At 47.1% G+C, this 17,840-nt stretch overlaps 1 protein-coding gene across 2 annotated transcripts in view; it reads right to left on the bottom strand.

Annotated features, from left to right (window-relative positions):
• PHGDH (phosphoglycerate dehydrogenase) overlaps positions 1 to 9,657 on the bottom strand; it is a 29,956-nt gene extending 20,299 nt beyond the window's left edge. The window contains exons 1-3 of one of the 2 annotated variants that reach the window (XM_032604662.1): positions 9,380 to 9,657; positions 3,059 to 3,210; positions 225 to 290 (exon numbers count right to left, since the gene is read on the bottom strand). In XM_032604662.1, coding sequence (XP_032460553.1) covers positions 225 to 290; positions 3,059 to 3,210; positions 9,380 to 9,517 — 356 coding nt within the window. In that variant the 5' untranslated portion in view covers positions 9,518 to 9,657. The remainder of the gene's footprint in view (positions 1 to 224; positions 291 to 3,058; positions 3,211 to 9,379) is intronic. The other variant, XM_032604670.1, reaches the window with a different exon arrangement.
• Between the last annotated feature and the right edge of the window lie 8,183 nt (positions 9,658 to 17,840).

The raw sequence follows: 17,840 nt of genomic DNA, 5'->3' as shown, positions 1-17,840 counted from the left end.
CACATCCTGTGTGTTTGCAAACAACCTGAGAAGCCACCTGAACTTGGTGTGCCAGAACCAGTGTAACGAACGTTCAGTTGAGGACTGACGGCCTTGAAGCTTCTTAGCAGCCTGCATGTCACCAAGCTGAAGTGTTTCTAAGTTTCTCGGGGTCAGTTTGCTTAGGGAATCATAATAATTGACAGACCACAGACAGTGACTCTGCTCAGAAGTCAGGGACTTACCTGGCCAGGCACATGATCATCCCACAGGTGAGCTCCGCAGCGCTGAGGCTGTTCCCACTGGGGGTGCTAAAGATGGAAAAAGATGGGGGACATCGGTCAGCCAGACCCAGGATTCCCACTCCTGTCCCAGTGGAAAGACTAGTGCACGCTGTGCTCTCTCTCCCGCTCCATAAGCTTTCCCGTTCTTTTTGTTTGTTTCGTTTAGTTGTATGGGGTTTTTTTTTACTTTTTAAAAAACTGAAGTATAGTTGATGTATAATATTATGTAAGTTACAGGTGTACAATATAGTGATTCACAATTTTTAAAGGTTACACTCCATTTATAGTTATCATAAACTATCGGCCATATTCCCTGCATTGTACAGTATATCCTTACAGCTTATTTTATACCTAATAGTTTGTACCTCTTAACACCTTACCCGTACGTTGCCCCTCCCCCCATTCTCTCTCCCCACTGGTAGCCACTAGATTGTTCTCTATATCTGTGAATCTGTTTCTTTTTTGTAATATTCACTAGTTTGCTGTATTTTTTAGATTCCATATGTAAGTGATAACATACGGTATTTGTCTTTCTATGTCTGACTTATTTCACTTAGCATAATGCTTTCCAAAACCATCCATGTGGCTACAAATGGCAAAATTTCATTCTTTTCATGCCTGAGTAGTATTCTATTATATATATAAAACATCTTCTTTATCCATTCATCTGTCGATGGATACTCAGATTGCTTCCATATCTTGGCAATTGTACATAATGCTGCTATGAACGTTGGCATGCACCTATCTTTTAGAATTAGCATTTTGGGTTGTTTTGGATATATACCCAGGAGTGAAATTGCTGGGTCATGTGGTAGTTCTTTCTTTAGTTTTTTGAGGAACGTCCAACTGTTCTCCACAGTGGCTGCACCAATTTACATTCCCACCAACAGTGTACGAGGGTTCCCTTTTCTCCACATTCTCGCCAACATTTTGAACTTACCTGTTCTTAGTGAAAACCCCTAACACCACGCCACTGCCCTGGGTTCTGTGATGTACTCCTGCCCTAACCCCAGGTCTGGAAGAAAACCCCTTTGCCCTGGCTTTATGTTTTCCTGTGGAGGGACCTCCATTCGAGAAACACACTCATCTCTCTACCCAAACTCATTTCTCCCGGGGCAGAGAAGTATCTCAATAGATTGGGAGAGATACGTGTGGCTCAGCCCTTCTCTCTCTCCTCTTACTTTAGGATCTACCTGCCTACAGAAAGCACAAATGCCTGCTGTTCCATGCCATCAATCTTCTTTTTAAAAATTTTTATTGGAGTATAGTTGATTTTACACTGTTGTGTTAGTTTCATGCCATCAGTCTTATTGAGGCTGTACCCGTGACAGATACAGAGGTCAGCCCCTTGCCCACAGACCTTTATCAACTTGCCCAACCTGGCTTTTTTTAGTAACAAAGCTGATATTTTTAGCTCCTCCTGTTTGACTTTTCCTCCTATTTCTCAACAAGTTTTGCACTGAGAAATCATCCTCACAAGTTGAATCATAGGGTAATGTTGACTCTACCCATCTTACAGAAAGGAAAATAGAGATAATACCCATGAAACTATTTTTCTTTTCTCAAAGGCTTTTTCTTGTTGCTCTTGGAATAATTTATTAACACACGTGTTCACCCTCCTTTCCCTCTACTGGGTCTTTTCTTCTCTGGAAATGAAGGTTATAAGGTGAAAAAAGGTCAAGAGATCCTATTTTTAAAAAGTTAAAAATCAAGATAAAAGGATTCTCAGACATGTATACACTGATGTGTATAAAATTGATGACTAATAAGAACCTGCTATATAAAAAATAATAATTATAAAAAAATAAAGTAGACCAAAAAAACAGTTTCTTTCCCTTGAAAATCCAGAACTTTTCAAAAGGAAATAAATAAAAATAAAAAAAGGATTCTCAGAGTCTGTCTTTCCATGAGAACACCTGGCTTCCTGACTTGCCCAGCGAATAATCAGGCTACATGGGATACAGGAAGAGGTGCGGGGACCAGGGGGCTGGTGCCTCTGGGTCCAGGGCAAGATTGGAGGATGGGTTCTTGGTTAACATTTTGTCTGTTGGATATTGACCTCAGGCAGACGATTGGGTTGGTTAACCCCTACCCTATGGAGGGAAGTGGAGGGAAGGGAGGGGAAAGTCTTGAGAACACTGAGGCTCCCGAGGGAAGAGGAAAGGCTTGAGGACAGAGAAGTGGAAGGGGTTAACCTTGCCACACCACTTACATGCCAGACCGGAGCCAGAAATGAGTGTTGCCTAGCGCTGGCATGCTGCCATGACCTTTGCCCTGGGTTTCTGCAAAAACAGCTCTAAAGGGGACCCCTTCCCTCTTGGCCCTGGAGTAAAGAGAAACTGGGTTCCCGGCGCCCGAAGGGTGCAGGGAAGTGAGGAAGAGAGAATGGGAGAGTCCGTCTACTAGCAAAGGTTATGTAGCTGCACAAGGGAGACCATAGTCAAGCAGAGCCAACAGAACCTGGCTCCAGATGAAACAGCCGAGGGGGAAGGGCAGGGCTGAAGCAGGGACGGAGACAAATCCACCAGCATTCTTCTGATTCCCCAACCAGGCTGCAGGTGTGCAAGCATCTGGGGGCAGGTTTGTGAAGCATTTTGAGATTACAAGGAGAGCCTCTGTGTCAAAAACCCGGGAACCGCTAAGCTGTGAGCACTGAGCCCCTGTCTGGACTTGGCCTGGAGCGGGCGGCCTCCTGGAAGCCCTTCTAACTCAGACTCAGCTCTCTCTACAGGTGTTTCCTCCCTCTCACGGTCAGTCGCCACACACCCCACCACCCCACCACTTCTACGACTTACTTCATGACCAGGATGCCCTTCCTTGTTGCAGCCTCCAGATCCACATTGTCCACGCCCGTGCCAGCCCGGCCCACCACCTGCAGCTTCTTGGTCGCGTTGATGACATCAGAGGTCACCTTGGTGGCCGAGCGGACAATAAGGCCTTCGCAGTCCTGAGGCAGAAGAAGAAACACCTGGATCCACAGAGTTGGTCTTTGAGACCTCGTAAAGCCCTTCTGTCCAAAGTAGGAGTTCCTGCAGGCAGGCTGACTTTGGATACATTCAGGGAAAGGAAGGCATGTTTATGCACACACATCTGAAAGCCCCCACTATCACTCATTCTTGGGTTCACATCCTAGCTCCAGCCCTGACAAGCTATGACTCTGAGCTTCGGCCTCCTTAAGTGTGTGAGGAAGAAATGAGACAGGAAGGTACAACGCCTGGCATGATATCTGGCCCCGCTCAATGGACATCACTTCCTCCACTGGACACGGAGCTACTGATGGGAAGAGGTGGGATTGGATTCTACTTTGTAAGCCCCTATGCCTGGTACACAGAAGGTACTCGATAGATGAATACATGAAGTGAATAAAAGACAAATTGTTAAAAGAAAAACATTTCCTAAAACAGAAACCAAAGTAAGGGGAAGGGCAGAAAGTAATTAAATTTGTCCATAGTTACTTGGAAAACCAGGAAATATAAGGCTAAGACTATACCTATGTGAAAAATCAGACTTTCTGGATTCATCACAGCCATTATACTTGGGCTAAGCCAGACCCCAGGACAATCTTCCTTAGGCTTATCCAGAATCCAGTGGTATCTTCTGCAGAATAACGATACTGTTGCCAAACACCCGATGACAATCCCCAAGAAATGGAGCAGGTGAGCAAACACACACTCTGTCCCAAGCTGGCTGTCCCAGGTTGGTGGGCAAGCAGCAAGGGTTACTGCACAAGCAGCAACCTGGGAACCAGGAGGCTGGGGTTCTAGGCCTAGGGCTGGCAATGACAAGTTGGGTCACTGTACCAAGTCATGTCACCCCGAACCCTGGTCTCCTTCTGTAACATAAGAGCATTGGAACAGATGGCCCCTGGGGTCCCTCCCACATCTGATCTGACACCTGTAAGCCACGCTGCATTTCCCCAGTGGAGCACCCAGCTGGATCCCACGAGAACCTTCTCTCTTCCCTCCCCACCACACGGATTCTGGAGACAGAGAAAGGCCATGGGCATCTGGCTCCTAGGGTGAGGACCCACACTGTGTTTACCGTGTGCAAGCCCAGAGCCTTGGAACCAGTTTGGACAAGTTACATGCAGAGAGAGCACAGAATTCTTTTCTCTCCACGGATGGAAGAAGAGGAATGAAGCTTACGTTGCAGCCTATTTAGATCTGGAGGGCTTCTCAACACTGGGATGATTGTTCAAGAGAGGCTGCAGAATTACTTCTCTGGAGGTATGAATGCTTCATGCATCCTCACTGGCTGGGGGCTGTGCCAGACCGCAGACAGCTGGATGGAGGACCCTTCACGGGCACTCCAAGCCTTTTGTGTCTGTGGTTCTGAATAGAATGCTCCTTCAATGCTCGCTCCAAAGCTGCCAGCCCTTCCGCAAACCTTGGGAATCTGCTTCCCACAGGACAGACCCGCTGTAGAAGAGGATGCAGACTCCCCAGGAGTCCACCCCATTCCTGCAGACCCCAAGGACAAGCCCAGAAACAGCATGGCGTTTTTCTTTAACAAGCACAACCTCTCTCTGTGGAAGGATCTCCCTTACAGAGATTTATCCTGCAGTCTCTCTCTATTTTCTCTCAAGGGTGTGTCCCAGCTTTCTCTGAAGCAAGAAGTCTGAAGAGCCTTCAGTCAGACCAGCACAGATGTACATGGAGAGCTCACCCATCCCAAGTGGGAATCTGCCTTTGCAGACTCCCATTCAGCAGACGCTGGTCCCACACAATCCGGGCATTCCCGTGGCCAGAGTTCACGGGCTTTCAAGACCCTTTACACCCTCAACTACCCCTGTTCCTGTTCATTCAAACACATCATCAATTCATTCATTCAAGGGAATTCCCTGGTGGTCCAGTGGTTGGGACACTGCACTTCCACTGCTGAGGGCGTGGGTTCAATCCCTGGTCGGGGAACTAAGATACCTTGAGCCACACGGTGTGACAAAAAAAAAAAAAAAAAAAAACAGAATTCATTCAATCAGCATGCATTTACTGAGAGCCTGTGTGCCAACCAACCTAGCTGCCGCTGATCCCTCAAAAGCCCTGCACTCCAGGCCCGGTCCCCTTCTCAGGCCCCACGTCATCCCTCAGAGACTTGGCTCCCTGCAGTCCACTCCTCTCCTCTACTTATGCAAACCGCAGTTCTTTGCAAATCCACCCGCATCTTCCCTGCAGTTTGCAGTGATTATAAGTTTCTCCTGCAGCACCCCCAAGGTCCTCTCTGGCACTCCCGCAGTGGGAATCTCAACATTGCACCCACTCTGCTGTCCACTGTTCTCTGCTTTGTGCGTGCTCTATCTGTATAGATATAGCAGGCTGGGGGCTTCCCTGGTGGCACAGTGGTTGAGAGTCCGCCTGCCGATGCAGGGGACACGGGTTCGTGCTCCGGTCCAGGAGGCTCCCACATGCCGCGGAGCGGCTGGGCCAGTGAGCCATGGCCTCTGAGCCTGCGCGTCCGGAGCCTGTGCTCCGCAACGGGAGAGGCCACAACAGTGAGAGGCCCGCGTACAGAAAAAAAAAAAAAAGAATGCAGGCTGGAACAGGCGTTTGCTTACACTTGGGTTTCCTCCCCACTCCCAGTCCCACAGCTGCTTCAGAGCTGGAAAACAACAGGCCACTGTTCTGCTGGATTTACAGCTGTTCCGGACAAACTATGCAAACTCAGCAGTGGAAATCCATTCACGTTCCTCAAGTTCACACATGCTTCCTTTCCCAAGAACAGGCTTGGCCTTGGGGATGATTCTAGCATTACTCCTGCTTCTGACTTACATCATAGGAGAAGTCAGAGAAACTCTCCAGATCATGTTCCCCAGCTATAGAGAATGCAGGTAGGCGCTGTTTGGCACGATATGTGTGATCCTGATTAAGTAGATGGTTATTTAACTTTTGCAAACCGAATCCTAGTGTAAAGGCTAGAAATTTGCATTTTAAAAGAGCCTTTCAAAACATGGACTCTTGCATCGAACTTTATTCCCTTCTTATCCTTTCTTCAAATTCTGAAATAAAGATATAAAGGTGCTTCAGTAGATTAAATGCATTACCAGCATGCGTTTAGAGGATTCTGACCAGCATTGCTAGTTAATGAAACAGAAGATAATATCAGAACGCAACACATCTAGTAAGGGTATTCTTTCATGAAACTTTAGTGTATGTGTGTACACATATGTGTGTGTGTAGTGAGTTATAATGTAAAATGAATTTCCTATTGTGGGCCATGGTCAAAGTTTAAAAGCCACTGATACATGCTAAGATTTAAATGTTACTGCATATTAGGCTTATTTAAGATGTGACATCTGCTGATAGAAGAAGGGTACACAGTCTAAGTAAGAGTTTAGTTGAGTTCCAAACAAGATGCTTTATTATTCCAAGCCAGTGTTTTCCAAACTTTTGACTAAGACCCACAGTAAGAAACACATGTTTAAGTTATGATTTTATACTCATATACCACACACACCACAAACACACAATAATTGAAACAAATTTTGTGACACAATACTTAGCCTTACTATCTGCATTGCTCTCTGATATTTCTTATTTTGTTTTCTTAAATGCTAATCATGACCCATTAAATGGACTTCATCACCCACTAATGAGCTGTGACTCGCTTCAAGTCTGAAAAGCATGGTTCTGGGGGATCATTGTACTTCCTGACCACAGACTGAGAGAGAATAAATTGTGCCTGCCCAGAATACCAAGGAGTGGGAACGGAGGCCAGGCCTGGTTCAGGCACTGGGCCCCAGTTTCTTTCAGTATTAAAAAGGTTTAAACAGGGGAGGGCAGGGGCCACTAACCCAGGCACCTCTCCATGCAGAATAACAAGAGGCAAGGGCGGGTATGAGGACCCTCCAGTGGCCCAAGGAGACTAACCAGCAGTCTGAACCTAGTGCTTTTTACAAAGACAGACATGAAGACTGGGCACTCCCAAACCGTCCAACAATGTAGCCAACAAACACCCCTCCTCTCCTGCCAGAAGTTTTCAGTGCCTTTAAAACGTCCTCCAATTTCCAGCCCCAGATTCCCTGCACCCACCCGGCCAACCTCTCAACACCATGGAAACCCTCCACTAGTGACCAGGGCTTCCCATTCTAGTCAATTCCACACTCACCACTCCCTCTCAACCCACCCTACCCCCAGGGTACGGAATTTTAATTTCCGTAACAAAGCTGGGAAGGCCCAAGTCCAGGCCACTCTTTCCAACCCGGTGGTCTGGTGGAGGTGAGAATCTAGAGACCACTCCACTTCCTTCTGGCCACGGCCCAGAGCCAAGGCCATTATACCATCTGCACAAAAGAGGAGGTGACAGGTGTGAGGTGCCGTTTCCCCATCCAGTCCTAGGGTAGTCCAAGGATCACGTCCTGAGCCCTTGGCCCCCACCGAGTCCAGGCTGATCACCCGCTTCTCTCCATTTGCAACGCAGGCAAAGGTTAGGTTGCCGGATGGTCTCATTTAGCACTCAAGTACTGTGTCATCTGGTCACTTGTCTCACTGTGTGTTGGCCAGGCTCCTAACTAGCTGACAAGCTTCTTTAAGACAGGGACCAGGGACTTCCCTGGTGGCGCAATGGTTAAGAATCCACCTGCCAATGCAGGGGACACGGGTTCGAGCCCTGGTCCAGGAAGATCCCACATGTCACGGACAACTAAACCCGTGCACCACAACTGCTGAGTCCGCGTGCCACAGCTACTGAAGTCCGCGATCCACAACAACAGAAGCCACGCAGTAAGAAGCCGGAGCACCGCAACGAAGAGCAGCTCCCTCTGGCCGCAACTAGAGGAAGCCCACAAGGAACAAGGAAGACCCAACGCAGCCAAAAAAAAAAAAAAAAAAAAGACAGGGACCAGTCAGAAACTTCTCTGCGTACAAGCCAGAGGCAGAATACAGTACCACGGGGTGGGGGAAGAGCGGCAGGGGTTCGTTCCATAGAGAAACGCAGCAGGAGATACAATGGCAGTTATGAAGACCATGCGATTGCCTCACAGCTAAAGCAACAGTAGCCACCTCTGTGGTTTGATTTAAGGGACTCTGGAAAGGGTGGATCCGCGCTGAGACTGGTTGAAGTTGGTAGGAGGCTACACTGCGGGGTGTGGGAGTTTGGGGGCAGGGGAGAATACATCCGGACGGGTCGGGTAGAGACACCTGGGCGCTGGGCACAGTACAGAAGTAAGAAATGCAGAAACTGGAGTGAAGAGTTCACGAAATAAATGTTATAAGGCAGGAAGAGGCCACCAAACCTCGCAGGATATTTACAAACAAGTTAGAGAAAGATCTGAAGTAAACTGTACAAAGGGTGATAACGTTCCTGAGAAAGATCTGCTGGGAAATATACGTTTCCTGGGGGCCTTGGGATCGGAATTTCATCCGATCGGGCCATTCCTGACCCCGCCGAGCCCACTGGCGGAGACTAAGCCTGGACAGCGGCGGCCGAGGCGACTGCCGCGTGGCCGGCGCGGAGATCTCGGGCGCCCCCCGCCCGCCCCTCTTTCCTCCGAGCGCTCCCAGGCGGCAGAGGGGCGGTGAAAACTCTCAGCAGTCTTGCATCAGATGAAAGGCGGGTATGGCGTTTGCCGCTCCAGCCGGGCTGCCTTCCCTGCAGCCTCTCCAGCAGCCACGGAACAGGCTGGGACTCCGCCGGGGCCCCCCAGGGAAAGCAGGACTTGGCTGGGCGAGCCAGGGCTTGGCTGGGGAATGATCGCCGGTCCCTGAGCTCCAAGCAGGGAAGCCACTTTGGCGCCCCTCCCCCGGAGCACCCGCGCGAGGTGGGGAGAGGCGGCGCCGGGCTGCCAGGGCCACTGAGCGCAACGGCCCTGGGAAGCCGCGCTGGCATCCCGCGGGCAGCCTGCAGGACCAGCTGAAGCAGCCAGCACTTTGCAATGCTGGCGGGAGGCATGCCAACGTGAAACACGCGGTTGCAAACGGAACGGAAAGTTTGCATCCTGCAGCTTGCCGCCCTTTGTTCCTCCCTCCTTCTTCTCCCTCCCCCCTTCCCAGCCCCCAATCTTGGGAGACCCCAAGACTGACACCAGCGATGGGGGTGAGGGTGGGGCACGCTGGGCCGGAATTGGTCAGCCAGTGTCCGCGGAGGATGCCTCGCAGCCCTAGTCTGTCTCCCGCTCGCCTAACCTGCAGCTCGGCTATCAGCTCCTCCTGGCTCAGGTTCTGCTTCTCCACCACCTGCAGCCCTCCATCTTGCAGGATCTTCCGGCAGCAAGGGTCCAGGCTATCACTGATAAGCACTTTCCGTAGATTTGCAAAGGCCATTGCTGGAGTCAGCCTCGGAATCGGCGGCTTTCCCTGGGCAGAAACACCTAAACGGAGAAGCTGCTGTTCCGGCTCTGGCTGGCTCGTGTAACTGGGCAGGATTCGCGATCTCCCGCTCCCCCTTATCTCCCACTCCTGCTCCTACCGTCTTCTTTTGATTGGACAGAAACGCTCCAACTCTCTGTGACTCCGCCCCCTCCTCGCGGCTCGGAGCTTTCAGATCCCCGCCCACCATATTATTCTCCGGAGATGAATTTCTCAATCTCAGCCAAAGCATTTCTCTACACCTGGTGAGTATACAGAAGCACAATTGACGCTGAGTAGCTGATTCATATCTGACATAAACTGAGAAATATTCGTTCTCATCGTGAGAGAAATGTTTCATCTTCCCTCCTAAGGACCCATTCACTAATTCCTTAACAAGCATTTATTGAATGCACCTACTATGTGCAAGGCACGGTGCTGGATGCTGAAGAGGTTCGAACGTCAAAAAGACATAGCCCCTTTCCTCTGGTGGCCTAACATCCGAGGGTACCAAAGACACAGACGCGGAAAGTTAAATTTTAAAAAGCAGAGGGAAACCATTTCTGAGACCTCACAAAGCAGTGATTACTTCCAAATGAATGATGCAATGAGAATTATGAGCTTAAAAGAGAGCAAGGGCCTGGTGCATTTGGACCAGCCAACATGTTTGTTCAAGTTCAATATTCTCCTCTTCCTCTCTGATTATAAAAAAAAAGAAGAAGAAGAAAAGGAAAATGAGATGTCAGTCTGGCCTAATTTATATATTGACCAAGGAGGCACTTCCTAGCTCTTAACTCCTTTATGTTGAAACCCCACGGCAAACATGCTTTTCCATGCCCCACCTTGTCGAATACTGGAAAATTCCATTTTGGATTATTTAAGGCCACCTAGGATCAGGGATGCTCATAGATGAATTAGAATTCAGTGTTTTAGACATATCTGGCCCAGTTAAGCGCTGTGTTCTGCAGTCCTGCACCATTCACAAAACTCAAGTGCTAGATCCTTATCCTATAGAACTATGCAATGTCAATATTCTGACGTAACGAAACTTTGGACAGATAATTCCTAGGCACAAATCAGAAGTTAGACCAAATGCTCCCAGTGGGAAAGGAGATAATTTGGCTATTCTGTTTACTGGTTTGGATGATTTCTTGGTCCTACATTCCAGCACTCGTGAGTATTCCATTTCTCTTCCTCTCAGGAGGTGCCCAGCAGCCCTGGGGGTCCTGGGAGCAGATGGTGGACCTGGCCCCAGAGGCTAACAAAGTGACTTGGGAAGCACCCATTTTGGTTACCACTTTCACTCACCCGCTTCCAGGACTCACCCTCTGCTTTCATTCAGTGTAGAATCTAATGCCTGCTGTCTCTAAAGGGTAACCCGCTGTCTCTAAAGACTCACCCCTTTACCCCAAGTCAAACTTCTCAGATGGTGTTGAACTCACAACCAGAGGCCCTTCACACCTGTCACCTGGGTATTATTTTCTTTATTTATTATTTATGCCCCACCTACTTTCAAAATGACACACAAAAGATACTTCTAAGACCATTAAGAAAATAGTTAACAGATAAGAGTCCATTTCCAGGTAGAAGGGAGGGTGTGTAAAAATTTCTACCCTAAGCAAGTCAGAAATATTCCTCTTAAATTTCTATAGCATTGTCCTCAAGTTATTTCACAGTGCCTTGTACAACATATATGTGAACATTTCCCCCCAGGATCAGAGATACAACTTTATATCCCCGTAATAGTGCCTCGTACCGTGCTTTCCATATTGGAGATTCAGAAGACGTTTCATTCAAAATTAATTTATCGAGCACCTACTATGTGCCAGGTACTGTGGCTTAACACTCGGGGTGCGGTGATGCACAAGTCACATCACTTTCCCCAGAAAAACAACCTTTAAAGTGTAGCATTTGAAGGATAAATACAGAGGTGCTAAAGTGCTTTGGGAGCAAGAAGGAGACCCCTCAGCACAAACTAGAGGCAGCAGGAAGGATTCTAGAAAGGTTGCCTTTGAACTGACACTTCGGTGTTCATTGAGGGCAGCCACTCTGAGAGGCCCAGGGATACAGAGATGAGTACAACCTATTCCTCCTTCAAGCCGCTCATGGTCAGCTGCCTACTCTTGGAAGCATATAGGATGTACCGTATAAGAAACAGCCAGGTAGAGGAGAAATAACATTTACAAAAGCCTGGAGACGTGAAGAATTATGAGATGTTCGTAATGGCTTCTCCAGGGGCACTAGCAAGTGGGAGGTGCCGGGGAACAGATAAGACTGCAGAGGGGCCAGGAGTGAAAGGCCTTGTCCTGAGAAGAGGTTTAAACTTGACTGGAAAGGTAGGACAGAGGTGCTGAGCCAGTTTTTAGAAGCGATATGATTAAATGAGCTGTGGCTGAGCTGAGCCTCGATACTGTTAATGTAGACAATATCCCTCCCCATCCCACCCACCCCGACCCCTCACCCCATCTCCACCTTCAATTGTAAGTTGCAGGGTTTTCTTTTATAATGGTGGGCTGAGAGGGGCAAATGCTCTCTCTCTCTGTGTTATTGCCTCCATCCGTAAAACAGGAACTTTGGCCCTCTTGGAAGCATTAGGAAAAGAGTTCCGCCTTTCTCTCTGGACCCCTCACTCCCTCCCTTCCCCTGACCCCAGCCCCTTGGGAAGAGAGCCTGATCTGATTCTGAGTCTGGGGGAAAGGTTGAGTGTGAACCCAGGTCAGCCCTTTCTTGGCCCTCTCTCCTGGAGCTGGAAGCCCACAAAATAACATGCACTCTCCTGCTTCCCTGTGTGTGTTGAACCCCCCAACACAGGCCCCACTCCACGCACTTGAGGGTGAGGGAGCTCCAGCCGCCCAGCTGCTCTGCCTGTGGATGATAAGGTCGGAGGGCGAGGGGCAGCCAGGAGTAGGAATCCCATTTTTCTACTTGGAGCCCAGCTGCGATCTCCAAACCCACCTTGGGAATAATAAAACAGATATTTTGAGAGGTAGACGATGAATTGTCATCTGTAGAATATGCACATCTGGATTTGAATTCCAGCTTCTCAAATTACTGATTACGTGACTATGGGCAAATGACATTGCCTCTGTAAGACTTAGTTTTCTTCTCTGTAATATGAGACTAGCACTGGGCTAGTGCCTATTTCACAAGATTGTCGTGAGGATTAAATAAGGCAGAGCACGCAAATGACTGCTTGGCTTTCATTCATTCAGTCAGTCAATACGTATTTATTGGGAAACTGTAAGCCGGGCACCGCTGAAGGTGCTGGGAACGAAGCTTTGAATGAGACAAACACAACCTCTGCCCTCACGGAGCTTATGTTGAAGAGAGAAAATAAGTAAATAAATAGATGAAAATTTTTAAAAGATAATCTCAGGGTGTAAGTACAATGAAAAATATGAAACTGAGTGATGTGATAGAGGATTGGGGTGAGGGGACATCTATTTTAGTCGTTATGATCAGGGACGGTCTTTCCAAGAAGATGATATTTGGGTTGAGACTGAAATAAGAAGTCAATTATCCAAAGAAATAAGGAAAGAGAATTATAGACAGAGCGAAAAGCAGAACAAGTCAAGGAGCACTCGAGGCACTTGCCCACCAATATTTCGGTAGCTCTTACTGTGTGTCAGGCACAATGCCAGGCTCTGGGATAACGATACTGGGCAGGTCACGTGAGGCCCCTGCCCTCAGGGAACTCGCAGTCCAGTGTGTGAGAGCGTGTGCTGCATGTTTGGTCTATAGTGGACAGTCAGGAAAGCCTCTGAGGAGGCAGCACTGAAGCTGAGATCTGAAAGTGGAGGAAGAGCCCTGGAGAACATCTGGAGGAGAGACAACAGTAAGAACAAAGTCACTCAGGTGGGAAAGAGCATGGCTTTTTCTAGGAACTGACAGAAGGTCCGAACACCTGTCATGTAGGGAGAATAAGGGGGAATGGGGCCTGAGATGAGGTGGGGAGGTCGGCAGGGGGCCAGACCATTCAGGCCATGGGAATAGTCTGGACTTTTGTGGATGCAAAGAATACCTTTTTTTTTTTTTTTTTTTTTTTTTTTTGCGGTACGCGGGCCTCTCACTGTTGTGGCCTCTCCCGTTGCGGAGCACAGGCTCCGGACGCACAGGCTCAGTGGCCATGGCTCACGGGCCCAGCCGCTCCGCGGCACGTGGGATCTTCCCGGACCGGGACACGAACCCGTGTCCCCTGCATCGGCAGGCGGATTCTCAACCACTGCGCCACCAGGGAAGCTCCAAAGAATACCATTTAAACTGGCCTGAGGGAAAAAAGGGATCACTCAGGTCTCTGAAAAGATCAAGTGCAGACAGAAATGAGTTCAAGTGGTGTCACTGGTCATCTGTGTCTCTCTCCTGTCTCTGTTTGCCTCTGGGTTTGCTTCATTTCCAGGAAGGCAAGATGTGGCATAAATGTCACCAGAGAGTGGAGAACAGAATATTCGGCTGTATATTCTAGCAGTTTAGCATCCTGGAAGACTGCACTAGTCTTCCAATGGTTGCTGCAAAATGTCCAGACCTGATCCTCATTGGGCCAACTTGGAACATGTATCCGTCCCTGAATCATTCACTGTGGCCAGCGGAAGGGACTTGCTGACTGGCCAGTCCTAGAGAAAACACCCACTTCAGAGCTAGGGAGAGGATTTGTTCCATCGGAAGTGTACACTAATAGTGTGAGAAAAGTGGGTCCCCCTAAAAAATTCAGGGTGCTGAACCAAAAGAAGGGGAGTGGGGACTGGAGGACAGGCTGGCAATACCAGTCTCTGACCATGACACCATGGTAAGGAGTTTGGATTTTATTCCAACTAGGATGGGAAACCTTTGAAAGATTAGTTAATAAGAAGGGGCAAGTATTATCTAAGTTTTAAAATAATCACTCTATTTTAACACACAAAAAAGCCCCTTTTTACAGTGTTGTTTTGATGATGATGATGTGATAACAATAAATACAAGGATGATAATGATTAGAAGAGAAGTGGGTCCCTCGTTTGGCACGTGAAGCCAATCAGTAAGGTACACGCAGAACTTGAAAAGGCAACTCTCTGTCAGTAAAACTAATATTAATGACTAATGGATGAATTTAATCACCTGAGAAAGTAAACCATCCTGAGAGAAGGTAAATGCCTGAAATAGGAGTTTGGGGAACCACCAGATCAAATGAAGGCAAGAAGAATACTATTTCACCCAAATACAATTAATTGAATGTTAAGGGGAAAAAAAACTCATAATATAATCAATTGTATTAAAATTTTTCTGAAAGGAATATATTAATAGAAAGGCCGTTCTGCTTGTTCAAAAGGGTGATTCGAGGCAAGTCTTGGCTTTTACCCAGCACTGTTCCAGGAGAAAAAGAGGAAAACAGTGCATGTGACAGACAGGAGTGCTGAGGTCATTAGTAAGGTGTACTCTGAGGTGGTACAGAGAGAATTCATCAGACAGTATCATAGTCTGTATAAAAATACCCCTGCTGACTATACAACTCTTTTTCTTACCATTTTTCTGAGTAATATTTTACTTTCCAGATACCCTGATGCCAGCAAGGGGCCACTGGGTGGATCTGTTTCTCAGCAGATCCCATCATCTTTGAGTCCTGTAGCAAAAAGAGAAACAGGCAGAAGCTAAAAGGCTGTTTTGTGAAGAGCGCCTGTCACCAGGAGAACGCTATGAGTGACGGGCGCAAGGGAACTGGTATGGCAGTCTAGTGGCAGGCAATCCCCTTTCACGAACACGGGAGCTTTCGGGTTTATACTCTGGTCTCTTGTGAGTTAGGCTAGTGAGAATCTCTGAAACTCTGATCAATACTAGGGGCTCTGATAAAATCAAATTTTTAAACTTATTGACCCAAGAATGAACCTGAGCTACTACCTTGGGAGTCTAGTAGTCAGAGGGCTTCCTTCTGCTATCTCAAGCTCTCCCCTCTTTACCTTCAACTGCAATGTCTCGAAACCTCTTTAGGTCACTGAACTCTACAAGAATCTGATGAAAGCTACAAGCCCTCTCACCTCCTAAATTGTGCAGATAGTTTTGGGGACTAATGAGCCCCCTGAAGCCTTCTCATAAGGCTTACAGTATTCCATGACCTCTTGCTAATGTTAAAAAAACAAAATTCAACCAAATAAACTTGAAGATCTAATTGCCTTTATTCAACGATGTACGAATGAGCGATATCCCATCTAACAACTAGAAGGGTTCTCCTGAGAGGTACAAGATGGAAGGCTTTCATAGAAAAGAGAGTGGGGCAACGAAGTCATTAGCAGAAGAAATTAAAAGTTTATTTGGGGCCAGGATATCTTCTTTTGGGGACCAGCAATAATCTTTATCACATACATTGCCTCTTCTTGGGGAAGGGAGAGGGAGTTGGAGAGGGCCCACAGGACAGATTACCTCGTTGGTGCTGACCAGAACCTGGTCCCAAACTGGTTGGTTAAGATTACATTTCTAGGGAAGGTCGAAGCTGTTATTAAGTCATATATTAAGTCTAGGTTTGATATCATGGGCTTTAACACACTGATGTCATTTTGGGCCTGCGGTTTTCTCTTTTTTTTTTTTTGCGGTTTTCTCTTTAACATAAGAAACCCATAGGTTACATGAATGAGACATGGTAATAAAATGCAAAATAGCCACAGTAATAATACAAATATTTATGGATCATTTTAAAGTGCTAGATAAATATAATTCAGTAAATCCTCATAGCACCTCTATGAAGTAGGCACCTCTATTCTCATTTTATAAACGATAAATCTGAGACACATTGCTGCGTTTTTCCCAGCTTTACAATTTAGAGAAGTAAAAATGACTTAAAGTCACAGGGCAATAAATTGTAAAGTTGGGATTATAGCATTTCTTTAAATCTCTAGTTAAACTTCTAATTGTGCCGTCCTTAAATCTTTCAAAATGAAACGAAAGATCTTTCCACTTCGAGAATACCATATTCAATTTAGAAACAGCAGTACAAAAGCCTTGAATGTTATAACTATTGACTACAGGCAGAAATCAGGGATTCTGTGTTGCCTGAGAAGTTGTCCAAGATACCGGTGTTTACCAAGAAATGAGAGTCATAGTGTGGTAGCAGAATAATGGTCCCCCAAGATGTCCACATCCTAAAGACCAGGACCCGTGAATGTTACCTCATATGGCAAAAGGGACTTTGCAGACGTAATTAGGTTAAGGAGTCTGAGGCAGGGAGATGATCCTGGGTTATCTGAGTGGATGGATCACAAGGGTCCTCATAAGAGGGAACCAGGAAGAGTCAGAGGGAGAGAGAAACCATGTGATGGTAGAAGAAGAGATTGGAGTGATGTGCTTTGAAAATGGAGGAAGAGACAAGCCAAGAATGTAAGTGGCCTCTAGAAACTAGAAGAGGCAAGGAAACAGATTCTCCCTAGAGCCTCCAGAAGGAACCAGCCCTGCTGACACCTTGACTTTGGCCCAGTGAAACTGATTTCAGAATTCTGAACTCTAGAACTCTAGGAGAATGAATGTGTGTTGTTTTAAGCCACCAAATGTGTGACAATTTGTTACAGCAACAATAGAAGTCTGATATACTTGGAAACCATGCAAAATGAAAAAACAAAATTTTCTAAAAGAAACAAAATGAAATTCTAAAAGATAAGAAAGGTAGATGGAACATTAATGGTCTCCCTGCCCCCTTGCCTCTAACTAACCAGGGAATTTCCATAAAAGCAAACAAAACATCCTAGGTAGTTCTAGTTAAGCCTAAAGTGAGACAGGATGGATAGGACCAGAGAACTCTCCTCACCTTTCCTTTCCCATTTCTTAATTATCTATTTCCTGGAGCGATTAGCTGATTAAGGGTACCTGAGGCCAGAGATGAAAGAGAAAAGAAATGAAGGGCTGATCATCCCCCAACCAGTTCAAAAAGCTGGCTTTTGAACCATTGGAGGGTGGCACTATAGGCAAATCTGAAGGAGCTATTTAAAGGAGGTGATCCTGAGTCACAGGGAAATGGATCTCCCGTGCACTCAGGTGATAGAGGTAGGAGAGGGGAGGGGTGCATTACCCCCACTCCTGATTCATTCTTTCCACACACACTGTATAACTGAGTAACTACAACATATCTGGCAGTTGTACTGCCCTAGCTTTCATGGAATTTACTTCTAGTGGAAGTGACAAGCATTAATCAAATAATCACACAAATTTGTTGGGGACATAAATATTCAGTCCATAGCACCGTCCAAAACCTTAGCATTTCCCCCCCAAAACCTGGGCTCCAATGTCAGGCTTCCTCAACATATACTTCAAGCCCAAGAGTCCATACTTCCACAGCTCAGTACAC

This window comes from Phocoena sinus, chromosome 1 (genome assembly GCF_008692025.1).
Source record: "Phocoena sinus isolate mPhoSin1 chromosome 1, mPhoSin1.pri, whole genome shotgun sequence".
NCBI lineage: Eukaryota > Metazoa > Chordata > Mammalia > Artiodactyla > Phocoenidae > Phocoena > Phocoena sinus.
The sequence above is the reverse complement of the archived record's forward strand: the minus strand, read 5'-3'. Positions and strand labels throughout refer to the sequence as shown.